The sequence below is a fragment of the Piliocolobus tephrosceles genome, chromosome 13 (genome assembly GCF_002776525.5).
Source record: "Piliocolobus tephrosceles isolate RC106 chromosome 13, ASM277652v3, whole genome shotgun sequence".
NCBI lineage: Eukaryota > Metazoa > Chordata > Mammalia > Primates > Cercopithecidae > Piliocolobus > Piliocolobus tephrosceles.
Window position 1 is genome coordinate 82716737 of NC_045446.1, and position 16293 is coordinate 82733029.

Below are 16293 nucleotides of genomic sequence, written 5' to 3' on the forward strand. Positions count from 1 at the left end.
ATTCATTGCAGGCTTGAAAGTTTACTCATAAGGTCATTGAACTTTTTGTTGTTGTCATCATAAAATGGCCATGTTTAGGTTGCAAAGTAATAAATCATGCCGACATCAATGACAATATTGTTTAATATTCACATTTGGGGGGCTGGAATTAAAATGACCTCTTTATTAGATATACTTTGTCTTTTAAAATAAGCAAGTATCTTCTTGAAATAGATGTTACATGAACATGGCCATTTTGTGTTCAGACATGGAAAACTTTATATAACTAGCATGTAGGAAGAAGTATGTAGAGACACCTTATAACTGCCCTGAAAATCTCGGTCCCTATTTTAATGATTCCAACATTTAAATTATATGCCTATCATACTACAATGTTCAAAAAGAAAAGAAAAGTCCAGATAGAGTTGAATAACCAAGATCTTTAACTTTTGATTGGAAAGAATCTCAACACGGAAGTATGTGTGTTCTTTGAGAAGTATGAGAAAGCTTGATAAGAAAAGCAAAAACAACTTGATGAAGGATACAACTTCGCACTACCCACCGCCTTTCAGCTCTGTTGCCACCTACCTTCTTTACGTACTCCGCATTGTGTCTTCCTCAGTCTTTATTCCTCTGTTATTTCTCTCATTCTCAACAATCCCAGATTTCGAACCACCACATGTTTCTGAAGCAGAACTCTAAACTGCTACAGCGTCATGGCCATAGCCCTTCCCCTGCCAGCTATGTCAGAGTGGGGTGCCCAGGTTTCAGTTTCACAAGGATTATGTCTCACGTTCTTGGTTGCAGTGCTGGTTCAGATTCTTAACAGTTTCTTGGTACACTAGAAACATCTCAAATGCTTGGTGAATAGAATGGTTACAGATTGAGCAAATGCCCTATAACTTTGTATGTTTACTTTTATGTCTAGATGTGTGCATGTGTGCATTCAGAGGCATGGGAGAGGGGTAGAGCATGAGTGAAGAATAGAAGAGGAGTCAGGAAAATTTCTCACACTTACAAGGCAAATGATGACCTGCCAAGAATTCTCCATGCCTGACTGAACAAATCCCTTCACCAAAGTAGTGTTTTGGATAAAGTCATTTTTGACAGGGTGAAATAATACCAATTCCATGTAGTAAAGTTTGCTTTTGGGATAATCTGAAAACAACTGACTACTTTATAATGCTCTGAAACTATTCCCACAACCCTCTTTCTTTAAACCTAGAACAGAAAATATGACACTGCTACCTAAACCAGTGGCATTCATATGTGGGCTTCCCAATCTATCTGTCTTCTCACAAGGCTGGAAATAAGGAAATCCTACACATTCTTAGCAGAAAAAATCTCTCCTTCAGGCTCTCTTATTTACCAACTTGAATGACACAAGACTGTGTTACTGTCATTGTTGTTTTTAACCTGGAACTAGAAGCTACTGATCTGAAATTTACCATATTACTGGGAAGCTCATTTTTGTTGCTTTTCAGTACCCCTGAAAGAGAGGCCTCTCGTTTCAGAATGACACAGATGAGTACTATAATTGCTTTCTTGCCACATTGCAGTAAAGTACCTATAGATAAAAAGCTAATCAAAAAGATTTCAGTGACCCACAATGTAACTCATTTCACCATTGATTTCTGTATTTTAGGGAACACTGGGAACACGTTTAAGATCGAACCGGTCCTAGGCATCATCACCATTTGCAAAGAACCAGACATGACGACGATGGGTCAGTTTGTCCTATCCATCAAAGTCACAGATCAGGGATCCCCGCCAATGTCTGCCACTGCAATTGTGCGCATTTCCGTCACAATGTCTGACAATTCTCACCCCAAGTTCATTCACAAAGACTACCAAGCAGAAGTAAATGAAAATGTTGACATTGGAACATCAGTCATTCTAATCTCTGCCATCAGTCAATCTACCCTCATTTATGAAGTCCAAGATGGAGACATTAATGGGATCTTTACCATAAATCCATATTCTGGAGTCATCACCACTCGGAAGGCCCTGGATTATGAGCGCACGTCCTCTTATCAGCTCATCATTCAGGCCACCAATATGGCAGGAATGGCTTCCAATGCTACAGTCAATATTCAGATTGTTGATGAAAATGATAATGCCCCAGTTTTTCTCTTTTCTCAATACTCAGGCAGCCTAAGTGAGGCTGCCCCAATTAATAGCATTGTCAGGAGCTTGGATAACAGCCCACTGGTGATTCGAGCCACAGATGCTGACAGCAACCGGAATGCTCTGCTTGTGTATCAGATTGTGGAGTCGACAGCCAAAAAGTTTTTCACGGTGGACTCCAGTACAGGTGCAATTAGAACAATTGCCAACCTGGACCATGAAACCATTGCCCATTTCCATTTTCACGTGCATGTGAGAGACAGTGGTAGCCCCCAGTTGACTGCAGAGAGTCCCGTTGAAGTCAACATTGAGGTGACAGATGTGAATGATAACCCACCTGTTTTTACTCAGGCTGTGTTTGAGACTGTCTTACTTCTACCTACCTATGTCGGAGTGGAGGTTCTGAAAGTTAGTGCCACAGATCCTGACTCTGAGGTACCCCCTGAACTGACATATAGCCTAATGGAAGGCAGCTTGGATCATTTTTTAATTGACTCAAACAGTGGAGTGCTTACCATAAAAAACAACAACCTCTCCAAGGATCACTACATGCTGATAGTTAAGGTATCTGATGGAAAGTTCTACAGTACATCCATGGTCACCATCATAGTTAAAGAAGCCATGGACAGTGGCCTCCACTTTACACAAAGCTTCTATTCCACCTCAATCTCAGAGAACAACACTAACATAACCAAAGTTGCTATTGTCAATGCAGTTGGAAACCGCCTTAATGAGCCCTTAAAATACAGCATCTTAAACCCAGGAAATAAGTTCAAGATAAAATCTACCTCAGGGGTCATTCAGACGACTGGAGTCCCCTTTGACCGTGAAGAACAAGAGTTATATGAGCTGGTGGTAGAAGCCAGCCGTGAGCTGGACCATCTGCGTGTGGCCAGAGTGGTGGTCAGGGTTAACATTGAAGACATAAATGACAATTCTCCGGTCTTTGTGGGCCTCCCATACTATGCTGCTGTTCAAGTGGATGCAGAACCTGGGACTCTGATTTATCAGGTGACAGCCATTGACAAAGATAAAGGTCCAAATGGAGAAGTGACATATGTCCTACAGGACAACTATGGCCACTTTGAAATTAACCCTAATTCAGGGAATGTTATTTTAAAGGAAGCATTCAACTCTGACTTGTCCAACATTGAGTATGGAGTCACCATCCTCGCCAAGGATGGTGGAAAACCCTCTTTGTCTACATCTGTGGAGCTTCCCATCACTATTGTCAACAAAGCAATGCCTGTGTTTGATAAACCCTTTTATACAGCATCTGTCAATGAAGACATCAGAATGAACACACCCATCCTAAGCATCAATGCCACCAGTCCAGAGGGCCAAGGCATCATATATATCATTATTGATGGGGACCCTTTTAAACAGTTTAACATTGACTTTGACACTGGGGTCCTGAAAGTTGTTAGCCCTTTGGATTATGAAGTTACATCTGCTTACAAGCTGACAATAAGAGCCAGCGATGCCCTCACTGGTGCTAGGGCTGAAGTCACTGTTGACTTGCTAGTTAATGATGTAAATGACAATCCCCCTATTTTCGATCAGCCCACATACAATACAACACTATCAGAAGCATCTCTTATTGGGACACCTGTTTTACAAATTGTCTCTATTGATGCAGACTCAGAAAACAATAAAATGGTACATTATCAGATTGTCCAGGATACCTACAATAGCACAGATTATTTTCACATAGATAGCTCAAGTGGCTTAATCCTGACAGCACGAATGCTGGACCATGAGTTAGTACAACACTGCACTTTGAAAGTCAGATCAACAGATAGTGGCTTCCCATCACTGAGCAGTGAGGTTCTGGTTCATATCTACATTTCTGATGTAAATGACAACCCTCCAGTTTTTAATCAGCTCATTTATGAGTCATACGTGAGTGAATTAGCTCCCCGGGGCCATTTTGTAACCTGTGTACAAGCCTCTGATGCAGACAGCTCTGATTTTGACCGGTTGGAATATAGCATTTTATCTGGGAATGACCGGACGAGCTTTCTGATGGACAGCAAGAGTGGAGTTATCACATTGTCCAACCACCGGAAGCAGCGGATGGAGCCTCTGTACAGTCTCAATGTGTCTGTCTCTGATGGGTTGTTCACCAGTACCGCACAGGTGCATATTAGGGTACTTGGGGCTAACTTGTACAGCCCTGCCTTTTCACAAAGCACATACGTAGCTGAGGTGAGAGAGAACGCGGCTGCAGGAACAAAGGTAATTCATGTTCGAGCCACAGATGGTGATCCAGGGACTTATGGGCACATCAGCTATGCCATCATCAATGACTTTGCCAAGGATCGATTCCTCATAGACAGCAATGGGCAGGTCATCACCACAGAAAGGCTAGACCGGGAAAACCCTCTAGAAGGGGATGTTAGTATTTTTGTGAGGGCCCTTGATGGTGGAGGGAGAACAACTTTCTGCACTGTGAGAGTGATTGTTGTGGATGAAAATGACAATGCTCCCCAGTTCATGACAGTGGAATATAGAGCCAGTGTCAGGGCAGATGTTGGAAGGGGCCACTTGGTCACTCAAGTTCAAGCCATAGATCCCGATGATGGAGCAAATTCAAGGATTACTTATTCCCTCTATAGCGAGGCCTCTGTTTCAGTGGCTGATCTCCTGGAAATCGATCCTGACAATGGCTGGATGGTCACAAAGGGTAATTTTAACCAGCTGAAAAATACAGTGCTTTCGTTCTTTGTCAAAGCAGTAGATGGGGGCATCCCAGTAAAGCACTCCCTCATTCCTGTCTATATCCACGTCTTGCCCCCTGAAACATTCTTGCCATCATTCACCCAGTCTCAGTATTCCTTTACCATTGCAGAAGATACAGCCATTGGGAGTACAGTGGACACCCTGAGGATTTTGCCCAATCAGAATGTCCGGTTCAGCACAGTTAATGGGGAACGGCCAGAAAATAACAAAGGGGGCGTATTCGTCATAGAACAGGAAACAGGCACCATTAAACTTGACAAACGCCTTGACCATGAAACCAGCCCAGCTTTCCACTTTAAAGTAGCAGCCACTATACCCCTGGACAAAGTAGACATTGTGTTTACTGTGGATGTAGATATCAAAGTATTGGATTTGAATGACAACAAGCCAGTCTTTGAAACTTCAAGCTACGACACCATTATAATGGAAGGGATGCCTGTTGGCACCAAACTCACACAAGTGAGAGCTATTGACATGGACTGGGGCGCCAATGGACAAGTCACTTACTCCCTCCACTCGGATTCCCAGCCCGAAAAGGTAATGGAAGCATTCAATATTGACAGCAACACGGGCTGGATCAGTACCTTGAAGGACCTAGATCATGAGACAGACCCCACATTCACCTTCTCTGTGGTGGCCTCTGACCTTGGAGAGGCATTCTCTCTTTCCTCCACGGCCTTGGTATCTGTCAGAGTGACAGATATAAATGATAATGCACCAGTCTTCGCGCAGGAAGTGTACCGAGGGAATGTGAAGGAGAGCGACCCACCGGGCGAGGTGGTAGCCGTCCTCAGCACCTGGGACAGAGATACGTCCGACATTAATCGCCAAGTGAGCTACCATATTACAGGTGAGTAAACACCCCTAGTTTTCATTATGTGCTCTGCTTTATAAAGAAAGATGGAAGATGACAGGGAGAAGAGTAAAGAGAGGAGGAAGATGGGATAAGGAGTCGAGTGTAATGAAGCCTCTCTGGAGCTGAGTAAAGGATCTCTGAGTAGACTGCGTTTGTTGCTTGTTGGCTGTTGCTAACTCAGCCTTAGTTTGGAGTTCACAGGTTTGTCGTAAACGTGTCACTCACATTGGTAACTAGTCTTTGTGTCACCTCTTCCTATTTAAAAAGGAGTCCGGCCAAATATCTCAGTCGAAGGAATGAAAATAACAACTTTCTGGTGGAGAGGTTCTGCTTTTAAGCATGTTCCTTTTTTCTACCTTTTGCAATACTGAGCAAAACAAATGGCTTGATCACAGTAGGCTTCACATGCACACTTCTCCTGGCCATAGCAACACATGTGCACCCACGTACACACATTAGATGGCATGGTTTGATCCTTCCCTGAGAAATCCTATATTATACCTACAAATCAAGGGGTATTTCTTCGGACAACCAAATTTTTTTTGGATTTCTTTTCTATCTTTCAGACTAGCAAGTAGCAATTCAAGGGGAAAGCCAAGATAGACAAAGTCAGTCATTAGGAAGGCACAGAAAATGTCACTGTTGCCCTGAGAGGCTAAGGATTTCATCTCAGAGTAGTTTTGCAGGGGGCAGCTGACCTTTAGCTGAAAGAGGAGAGGGTTGGCAGTGTGGGAACGTTCTTCCTAAAAACTATTTGGGGGGTGGGTTAAAGCTAATATTTTGATGTTGTCACATTCAAAGGCAGAACATAAACAAAGTGCCAAAAGATTGTAAAGAATCATCAATACTTGTAGTCAGGTATCTTCCCTTTAGAAAAACTACATCATTCAGAGTGAAAAATGAATTAATTAGAATGCCCTTAGGACATAGACTCTGCTTAAGTATGTTAGTAGGAAAGTTAAGTAATCACTGCAGAATAAGATCCACAGTAGAGCAAATGTGTCAATGCTTGGGGCTGCCACACTTTTCAGCATGATTCTCTTCCTTTTTCTTTATGGGACAGTTCTCTTGGTGATGTTTTCCCCTTGAAACACTATGCATTTTATGATTTATCTGAGACTTTCTGTTTTCATTAAAGTATGTATTTCTGCAGTTAAAACGTGAAAGATAGTGGTGAAGAAAGAGGTGAGTGAAGCATCACTTTAATTCATTTGCATTTATTTTCAGGAAAAAAAAAAGCTTCTTAGGCATTCTGAAGCTTTTCTATTTGGAAAAACTGTAAAATACTCAGCCTTAATTATTTATAGATAGCCTCTGAATTGTCAATGGATGATTTAAAGGGACTATCCCATTGACTTTAGCAAAGTAATGAGTACAGAGTAGCTTAAAGCTACTGTTACTATTAGCAGTGCCAACCACCAACTGATTTTAATTAGATTTAACTTTTGCTCTTGATGTAACACAACTTGGCTGTGCTGCCTCCGATTAACAAAGGACTCATTAATCATTTCATGTAACAAAAGAACAGTGTGGGCCTGCACTGAAAGCATTTAATAGAGAGGTTAAATTTGTGTGCGTTGAAATAATATTCAACTAAAGCATAATTGAATCCTGGCCAGTGGTGGAGGAAAGTGATATCCCAGGGAGGACCCTGAAGCTCCCTAGAGCAGGGTTGCTCAGCCACACTGCTATTGACATTTGGGACCAGATAATTCTTTGCTGAGGGAGGCTGTCCTTTGCACTGTATGATGTTTGGCAGCATCCCTGGCCTCTACCCACTAAATGCCAGTAGCACATACCACCACCATTACTTCCCTCCCACCAAAGTGAGAAGCAAAAATGTCTCTAGATGTTGACAGATATCCCCACAGAGGAGATGGGCACAGTCGTCCCCAGTTGAGAACCACTGCCTCAGAGGAATATGCACCTCTCACCTTTTCTACACTGTCTGGCTGATTTGGTTTCATTGTATTCCACTGTGACTTGCCCCCACTCCCAGTGCTGAGGCCCTCAGACTAAGCAGCCCCTTGCCTTATAAGCAAGAATGCGGTCTGGCTCAGAATCCCACTCCATCTCTTCAGTAGGACCCTGATATTTGCCCTCTGCTTTGTAAAGTTTCATTGTAAGTAGGGGATATGGCTCCACGTTTTCAATGAAGTAGTAGTCAGCATGCAGTATAGTTTCCTTATTTGTTTATTTTCAGTCTTTCCCTCCAGAATGTGACCTCTGCTGTGACAGCAGATATCTTTGCCGGTTTTGTCCACTGACATAGCCCTGCTGCCTAGAACAATGCCTGGCCCAGAGTATATGATAAATACTTGAACGTCCAAATAAATGAAATAGTGATCATCAAACCTGACTCCTGACTTATTGCCAGCGGTCTTGCCCAGTCTTTCTCGGTATCCGAATGACATTTTTCCCCTCTTGCAGATTATGTCAAGGTTGTGATCTTCTTCCTTCCTCCTCCTGTCTTGTTCCCCAAGCTGCTTTTGCCCCCATGTAGCTTAATGATGTGGAAAAGTCATATTGCTGGGACCGCTGTCAGTGCTTCAGCATCTTAAAAAGCTGTTCCACTTCATCTGTTTTCTTTTCTTCCATGTTCCCCAGCTTCACTCTGATACATTTGATCTAATTGCAATGCTTATCTTTGAACTGCTTTTTAAATGACCCCTCGTTAGGGCTATTTAACACTAATGGGACTTCCTCTGTCGTGAAAACTTTTCTCCCCCAAACTCCAGTTCTTATGAGAAGAGCGCAGCTGTATGATAAAGCCTTCATTAAAAGATTCCTTAATAGAACTAACTGCCTTTCCTTGACTGCATAATCAACGGCTAATGAAATTGTCTTGGTAACAAGAGCTAGAGTGTATTACATCCTCTCTTGAGACTAAGTGGAAAGACAATTGTGTCAGCCTGAGAAGACCATTGATTGTTCACAGTTTGAATTTGATTGTTCTTCAGGGGAACTAAACAAGAGATCATCTCCAGCTTCTCTAAGTGGATTTTATTATCTTGGAAAGTTACTGTTTTGCTTTTCACAGAAGCCAAGCGTGTAAATATCATGCTTTGTTGCCCCAGAATCAAAGGGAGTTTCAGTATCTTTTTAGTATCCTAAATGATACAGTTTGAGGAGTACCTGGATGACTCCACATGCACCTCTCAAGGTAGGTGTAGATTAAGACATTTCATTGCATATCTTCAAAAGCTCTTCTGTTTTTTTAACTGCAGGAGGAAACCCTCGAGGAAGGTTTGCCCTGGGCCTGGTGCAAAGTGAGTGGAAGGTCTATGTGAAGAGGCCTCTAGACAGAGAAGAACAGGACATTTACTTTCTCAATATCACTGCCACTGACGGGCTTTTTGTCACACAGGCCATGGTGGAAGTGAGCGTCAGTGATGTGAATGACAATAGCCCAGTGTGTGAGCAGGTGAGATTTGGGAATAGGGCTCTGCTTTTACTATGCTTCTCCAAAATTAAATCAAAGCCCATTTCACTTTGCTTCTTAAGGCCAGGAAAACTTCTGCTCTTATCTGCAATTGGGTATAAGAGGGTAGGAGGTGACGTTTAGGAAGAAATATTGAAAACGTGAAAAGAGTATAGGTAGTAAGATCAGATACCTAATTTTGTACCTTGCCCCCACCAAAAAAAAAAAAAAAATGTCTTAAATAATTTTTTGAGTAAGTCATAAAGCACTTTAGTACTTATTCTGTTTAAATCACTGATATCATAAAACAGAAATGGACCACTCTACAGGATGTTAACTTGTTTATATAAGTTTACACATTTGGTTAGTGGTAATGTTGGTGCTGAACACTGGTCTCCAGCTCCTTGTGAAGCAGCCTCTCTACTACTATATAAAACATAATGCCAATGCAAGGTACAAGTACTAGATTTTATGTTTTCTCATACTGAAATTAAATCAGTATTTATTCTTTTCTATCATGTAGACCGAGAGACAATATTGGTGTCCTATAGATTAGAAAAGTATTGCAAATAGATTTAGTCTCTCATACTAATGCCAAATGCTGGTAGTGGCTCTTTAAAGAGTTGAAGAGAATTCCTAGGACTCATTGGGGCTCAAGAGAAAAACAGACAAATATGGTCAATGTGTGGTGTGTGTTATGGTTCCACAAGAGTGGGGGTGTTCTTCTGTTTTCTTTGCCATGGTACTCTTAGTGTCTAGAATGGTACCTAATGCATGGTAGATGCTCAATAAATATTTGTTAAATGAATAAGCACGGGAGTGGTAGAGTAGCAGATATATGATGTTTCATAATATATTATAATATATTTCTGTAGTGAAGGAAAAAATAACAAAAGCTAAATTATAAATGAATTTTTAAAGAAATCCTATATAATGCTAAATATGGCAATTGCCCCCACAAATACTAATGATTTTTATTACCTTTCTTCACCTCTGTCCAGGTTGCATATACAGCATTACTTCCTGAAGACATTCCATCAAATAAAATCATCCTGAAAGTCAGTGCAAAGGATGCTGATATTGGATCCAATGGAGATATACGATACTCACTCTATGGATCTGGAAACAGTGAATTTTTTCTAGATCCAGAAAGTGGTAAGCTGAAATTTATTCTTTGGGTAAATGTCATTGTTAATCCATGAGAGAAGTTAAACTTACGTGGTCTCATCACTAGTAAATAGTTAGTAGTATACTTGCTCTTATAGGGATGGAGGGAAAATTTCCCCTCCATCCTTTCTGAATGTTTGCTGAAATGAACTGACCACAGATAGATTGACAGGAGAAAAGGCATACAGATTTACTTATGTGAACACGGGTACCACAGCCCCAAAAATAAGAGACTCAAAGAAGGGTGAGATGGTTAAGGCTAGGGGAGAGGGAAGTCGGTGGACTGTAGGCAATTTTAGAGGAGTAGTCAATAATTTTTAGGGGAAGTGAATAACCTGGAGGGCATCCATTATTCTGTAAATAATTCTCCTAGGAAACTCAGTGGAACTGGAAAAAGTTGGGAAGGTAAGGGATTGAACTGACTGTGAACAAAGGTTATCTAGTTATGCAGATAAAGTCTCCCAGTTAATCTCTCGGAGCTGCCCTCAGAAGAAGAGATGGAAAATCTGTCTAGACGTGGTGATAACTTTTAGTCTCTTTTCTCTTCTCTAGTGGTCAATCTTTCCCGGTTGTTTGATGAGATTTCTATGCAGGGGGATCCTGAGACAAATGCATTTCTTTTGGAAAGAAGTTTTCTTAGTCAGATGAGGAAATTTCAAAGAGAGTCTTCACCTGCACTTGAGAGAGATGAGGGGAATAAGAGAAAGTTTGAAAGTTCTTGTTCTAAGACAGCTTTAAGGACTTCCAAATTTTTTTTTAATTGAAGGTTCTCAGCATGCCAAAGCATGATACTTTGGGGTATCATCCTCTGCACCCCAAGAATATGATGCTCAGTATCTTGGGCTCTAAGAAATTATAGGAGCACATCCAAATATGGGTGCTGTGGACCACAGAACCTTTTTATTTCCTTTGTAAAACTTGCCCAGACTTTACCTACATTTATTAGCATCAAGTAAGGAGACATCTCTGTTTGCTTCTCTTGTTTCTCGTATCTGTAAGTTTTAAGGTATATGCTCATAACAGGTATAAATGAAGTTATATCACAAATGCAGGTTGCCATAAAAACCAGACAGCAATTCATAGGAAGGAGAATTTTTCTCACTTTGAAATGTCGTTAGGGTCCCTTTCTGGTTCTTATAAACACAATTGTCTAGTTTTTATCAAACTTGCTTGCCTAGTTTATCCAAACCTATGAGCCCTCAGATTTGCTTGGTTGTACATTCAGGTAAAATTGACAAGGTACTAAAGGCAGATGCCTGCATTGAAGGCCAGAGCTAATGGAAAAGCCTTTTATATGGAGGGAAATTTTTTTAGTTTTGTAGATTGGATGACCCATCTGATGACATTTTTAATTTAAGCATAAAGATTGGCTGCCTTGCATATTTTCAGTGTTGTGTTGATTCTAGTGAACAGTAACTGACTTTTGAGCCTCCAAAAAGGTAGTGGCTCCTCCCTGCTCCACTCCCATAAGAAGTTGCATCCTACAAGGAAGCACTGACTTAGCTACATGGGAATATACTACTCACCTATATGGGCCTGATGACTATCTATTCAATAGGTAACATTTATTGAGTAGCCAGTAGACATAAAAGCACTTTATGGGATATTTGTGGTAGACTCCAAGATAAACAAAATAAATCATGCCCAAGGGATGTTGTAATCCAGTAGGGAAGACAGGCAAGTAAACTAATAATAATAATGTAAGGCACAATGAAATGAGTGTTCAGGAGAAACATAAGGGGAGCCATATCTGGGCACAGATGAAGATGTAACTAATATTCTGATAAGACAAGGAAACTGCTTAAAGGAAGAACTAGCATTTGAACTGAGTCAGAATTCTCAGTGGCTTAAACAGGAAACTGCAAGTTGTAGGAACAGCATGAGCAGAGAGCATAGCGCATCCAGGTAATGTCATATACAAAAGTGGAGGGAAAACTACTTTAGGCCAGATTGTGGAGTGTCTTGAATGTTCCAATCAAATGCCCTGGATGCTTTTTGAGTAGGAGAGGGAAATGATCCAGCCTGTATCCGAGAACTGGCTGGCCATGGCCAGGAAGCTAAAAGATGAACTCCCTTAATAAATATAGGTAGCTTCGGCCAGGCGCAGTGGCTCACGCCTGTAATCCCAGCACTTTGGGAGGCCGAGGCAGGTGGATCACGAGGTCAGGAGATCAAGACCATTCTGGCTAACACGGTGAAACCCCGTCTCTACTAAAAATACAAAAAAATTTAGCTGGGCATGGTGGTAGCCACCTGTAGTCCCAGCTACTCGGGAGGCTGAGGCAGGAGAATGGTGTGAACCCGGGAGGCGGAGCTTGCAGTGAGCTGAGATCCGGCCACTGCACTCCAGCCTGGGCGACAGAGCAAGACTCCGTCTCAAAATAAATGAATAAATAAAATAAATTAATTAATTAATAAATATAGGGGGCTTCATCCAAATAATATCTACTCATTTTATTTAGGAGTAATAATATTTCATGAGTCATACTTTCCACCAAATAACGTTTATTCAGGTTTGTCACTGTGCTTGTTGTCATTATCTTATGAAACTTAAACAACAAAAATATCTGCACACAAGCTGGTATCCAGCACCAATACAGCTATTCCAGTGGTTAAAATACAGACATAACATTGCTCCATGTGGGATGCTAAGGAGCTGCTTTTCCATGCTCCTCAAGTTTTCTCCCACTTGACTCCCCCCCAAGCAATGTCAGGCCCTTCCACAATCCAGCAAGTTAAGGGTTAACCCTTGCACAATCGGGGTCCTTCAAGACCCTGCTCCCCTAAAGCCAGCTTCTGTTTTCATTACCTGTTTTCCTGCAAATGATGGAGTAAAAAGTTGAATATCTGGAGGCAAAGAGACTGCCCTTCTGGGTCTGTGGGTTGTTGATAATATTGACCATCAGAGAACTAGAGATACAAGTCCATTCTCTGTGTGTTTTCTGGACATAGAGCAGAAATCCAGAGACTGATCTCCAGTGTAGATCTTGAGAGGTGTAAAGAGGTTTGAGGCTTCTCCATGTAGCCAAAAGAAAGAGCCCCTTATACCAGAGGTTTCGAAAAGGGATTAATTAATTTGAAGGTCACACAGCTGTTTTGTTTTTGCATCTAGAATCCCATACATCTTTCCATGACACATAAATTGTTGGATTTGCTACATTTTAAAGTATGGGACACCTGGGCCAAATGACATTAGGCCTTCCTATGTTGAGAATTGTGTATATAATTGGTCCTCTGCTCTCCAAAGAAAGACAGTTTTTAAAAACTCAGACCAATCGTGCTGCCATTTATTTTCACAGGCGAGTTAAAAACCTTGGCTCTGTTGGACCGGGAAAGGGTCCCTGTGTACAGCCTGATGGCCAAAGCCACTGACGGGGGTGGCAGGTTCTGCCAGTCGAACATCCACCTAATCCTGGAGGATGTGAATGATAACCCCCCTGTGTTTTCTTCTGACCACTACAACGCCTGCGTCTATGAGAACACAGCCACCAAGGCTCTGTTGACCAGAGTTCAAGCCGTGGACCCCGACGTTGGTAAGTCAGTTGCAGGCATCTCCCTATCACACAGTGGACACTTTGTCTTCAGGTGCTGCCATTCCTTTAGTTTTATGAGAACCTTCATCAGCCCCCTTGGTTCTTTACCACAAGAACATGTACATTAAACCCCATTTCAACTATTCAGCTGATACACTTCGTATGCGTGAGGAAAGTCTGCAAGTTGGCCCTCCTCTTTCTCGAGTTTGAAGAAGAGATACTAAGAAGTCCTTTACCTTTTAGCAAAGGAGTTTGGGTTGGTTTGTTTGGGTTTTGTTTTGTTGTTTTTAGATTTTGACCTTTTGAATAAAAATGATAGATTTCCTCATTGTCTTTTCCTCCTAAACATAGTCAAAAGGCTATGTTGTAAAGCAGGGAGAATTCGATTCGTTTCCATTTCTATGACGAACTGGGTCACATGCTTCAGCTGTGCAAAAACTAATTACTAAATGTGCTGCCAGTCCAACATGAATTTTTTAAACTGCCATTTTCCAAAGCATTTTTGTCACATACAAACTGACATTGTTCGGCAGAGTGGGGGTGGGGGAAATAAGGAATTAGAACTGAAAGTTGCTAATAAAGTTTATGTTCAAATCCACTTTACATAATGAGATGGTGAGTTAGAAAAGACTGGAGTTAATTGCTAGGTAGACCTTCTGAGAATGCATAAGTTATTGAGGTGACTGCATGATGGAATATAAATACAAAAGGGCATATAGACAGCCTCTCGGTTGTGCATTTTAAGAGCTGTAAATCAGTATACTAGGAAATGATGAGGTGTGTCTGCTATGCTAAACAGGGCTTTATATAATTCAGTGTCATATTGCTTAATTCTGAATTGAAAGAAAAATTATTGGACTAACGAAAAAGTAAATACATGATAATTAGTTAAAAACAAACGTAGAGCCCAGGGTCTCTGCATATTTTCCCTTAGAGAAATTAGTGGCTACAATTTGAATTATTGCTCGTACCTCATTAGCATAATTTTCAAGGCTGAGAACCAACCCTTTTAAAAGTCTACATATTAAAGAGCTTTGTGAAAAATGGCAAACAAGAAAGACCTCTTACTGATATATATTTATGTAATACCTACAATAGTCTCTTTTTTAAACGAGGATTAGAAAACATTCTCTGGACTCTTATTAGCAGATGACTTTGGGGAAAGAGAACAGAATTAATGGAAATGAATCACTTAATCATTTTAAATTTGATTTTGAGAATGTATAATTAGGCCATAGATGAAATTTTTAAAGCTGAAAGGTCGGAATTTTTCTCGGCACTCCATGAAGGAGTTGAGTGTACCCAGGCTACTAGACTGGACACGGATGTCTGATTAGTGCACATGGTGCTTTTGCAACGTGCGGAGGTGGATTAGGGTGTTACTGACTCACAGACAGGGTGCTTGGGCTGTTTTGTAAGTTGTGAAGAACATGCTATGTCCTCCTTTCACTTCTTTTGAGTCAGATGGCCTGGTTGGGAGTTGGGGAGGAAGGAGTGTCTAGATTCTGGATATTTAACAGGGCAGAGATGATAAAGACTTTAAGGAACCAAAACTGGAATGAGGATCTTACCAGCACCTTGATTAACTCATTTTTTGATAATGAGTAAGAGGCTTATATTCAAAGCTTCAAATAGAGACACAGATTATAAGGGTACTGCTGGCATCTATGTATAAAGTATAGTCACCAGGCCATTGCATCAGCCACATGAAAACTGTGGCATGAGATACCAGATTTTAGTTCATTTTCTCAGTTTTTGTAGATCTCTTTTAGCTTTAAAATGTACAAGCACTAAGACAGCTGAGGAAGAACAAATGAATATTTCTAACAACACAGACTGAGCACCTACTACGCCTTAGACAGCATACTGACGAAGTGGTTGTGAAGGTCTTGGACAGAGTAAACAGGAGATTCCAGTCACAGCAGCATCAGTCTGAGCTGCAATCAAATGAATGCTGACATTCTTCAGAATCCCTGTCAATGATTGGTGGCTTAAGACATTTTCATTAGTGGCCTGATAAGAACATTTACTGCCTCAAAAGTGACCATTTCTCCCTGTTTCCTAAGAGATTACAAACCACTGTGAGCTGTGCACTGAGATTACCAGATTGTTGAGGATGGCATTTATCTGGGAGCCAAAATGAACCTCTGTCTGGAAGCTGAGTTTGCACATGAATGGCCATTGCACACAAATCTAGCTTTCTAGTTTGGCCTCTACAGTGTTGAAAAGAGAGACCAAGGTGAGCAGATCACAAAGTCGGGAGTTCACGACAAGCCTGGCCAATATGGCGAAACCCTGTCTCTACTAAAAATACAAAAATTAGCCAAGCACTGTGGTATGCACCTGTAGTCCCAGCTACTCGGGAGGCTGAGGCAAAAGAATTGCATGAACCCAGGAGCCAGAGGTTGCAGTGAGCCAATATCGCACCAGTGCACTCCAGCCTGGGCAACAGAGCGAGACTCTATCAA

The 16293-nt window shown here is 41.4% G+C and overlaps 1 protein-coding gene across 2 annotated transcripts in view; it reads left to right on the plus strand.

Moving 5' to 3' along the window:
- Window positions 1–16293, plus strand: part of FAT3 (FAT atypical cadherin 3) — a 547597-nt gene that overhangs the window by 448802 nt on the left and 82502 nt on the right. For both annotated transcript variants that reach the window (XM_023209116.2, XM_031933808.1), the window contains exons 9-12: window positions 1625–5698; window positions 8932–9128; window positions 10127–10280; window positions 13592–13825. In XM_023209116.2, coding sequence (XP_023064884.2) covers window positions 1625–5698; window positions 8932–9128; window positions 10127–10280; window positions 13592–13825 — 4659 coding nt within the window. The remainder of the gene's footprint in view (window positions 1–1624; window positions 5699–8931; window positions 9129–10126; window positions 10281–13591; window positions 13826–16293) is intronic.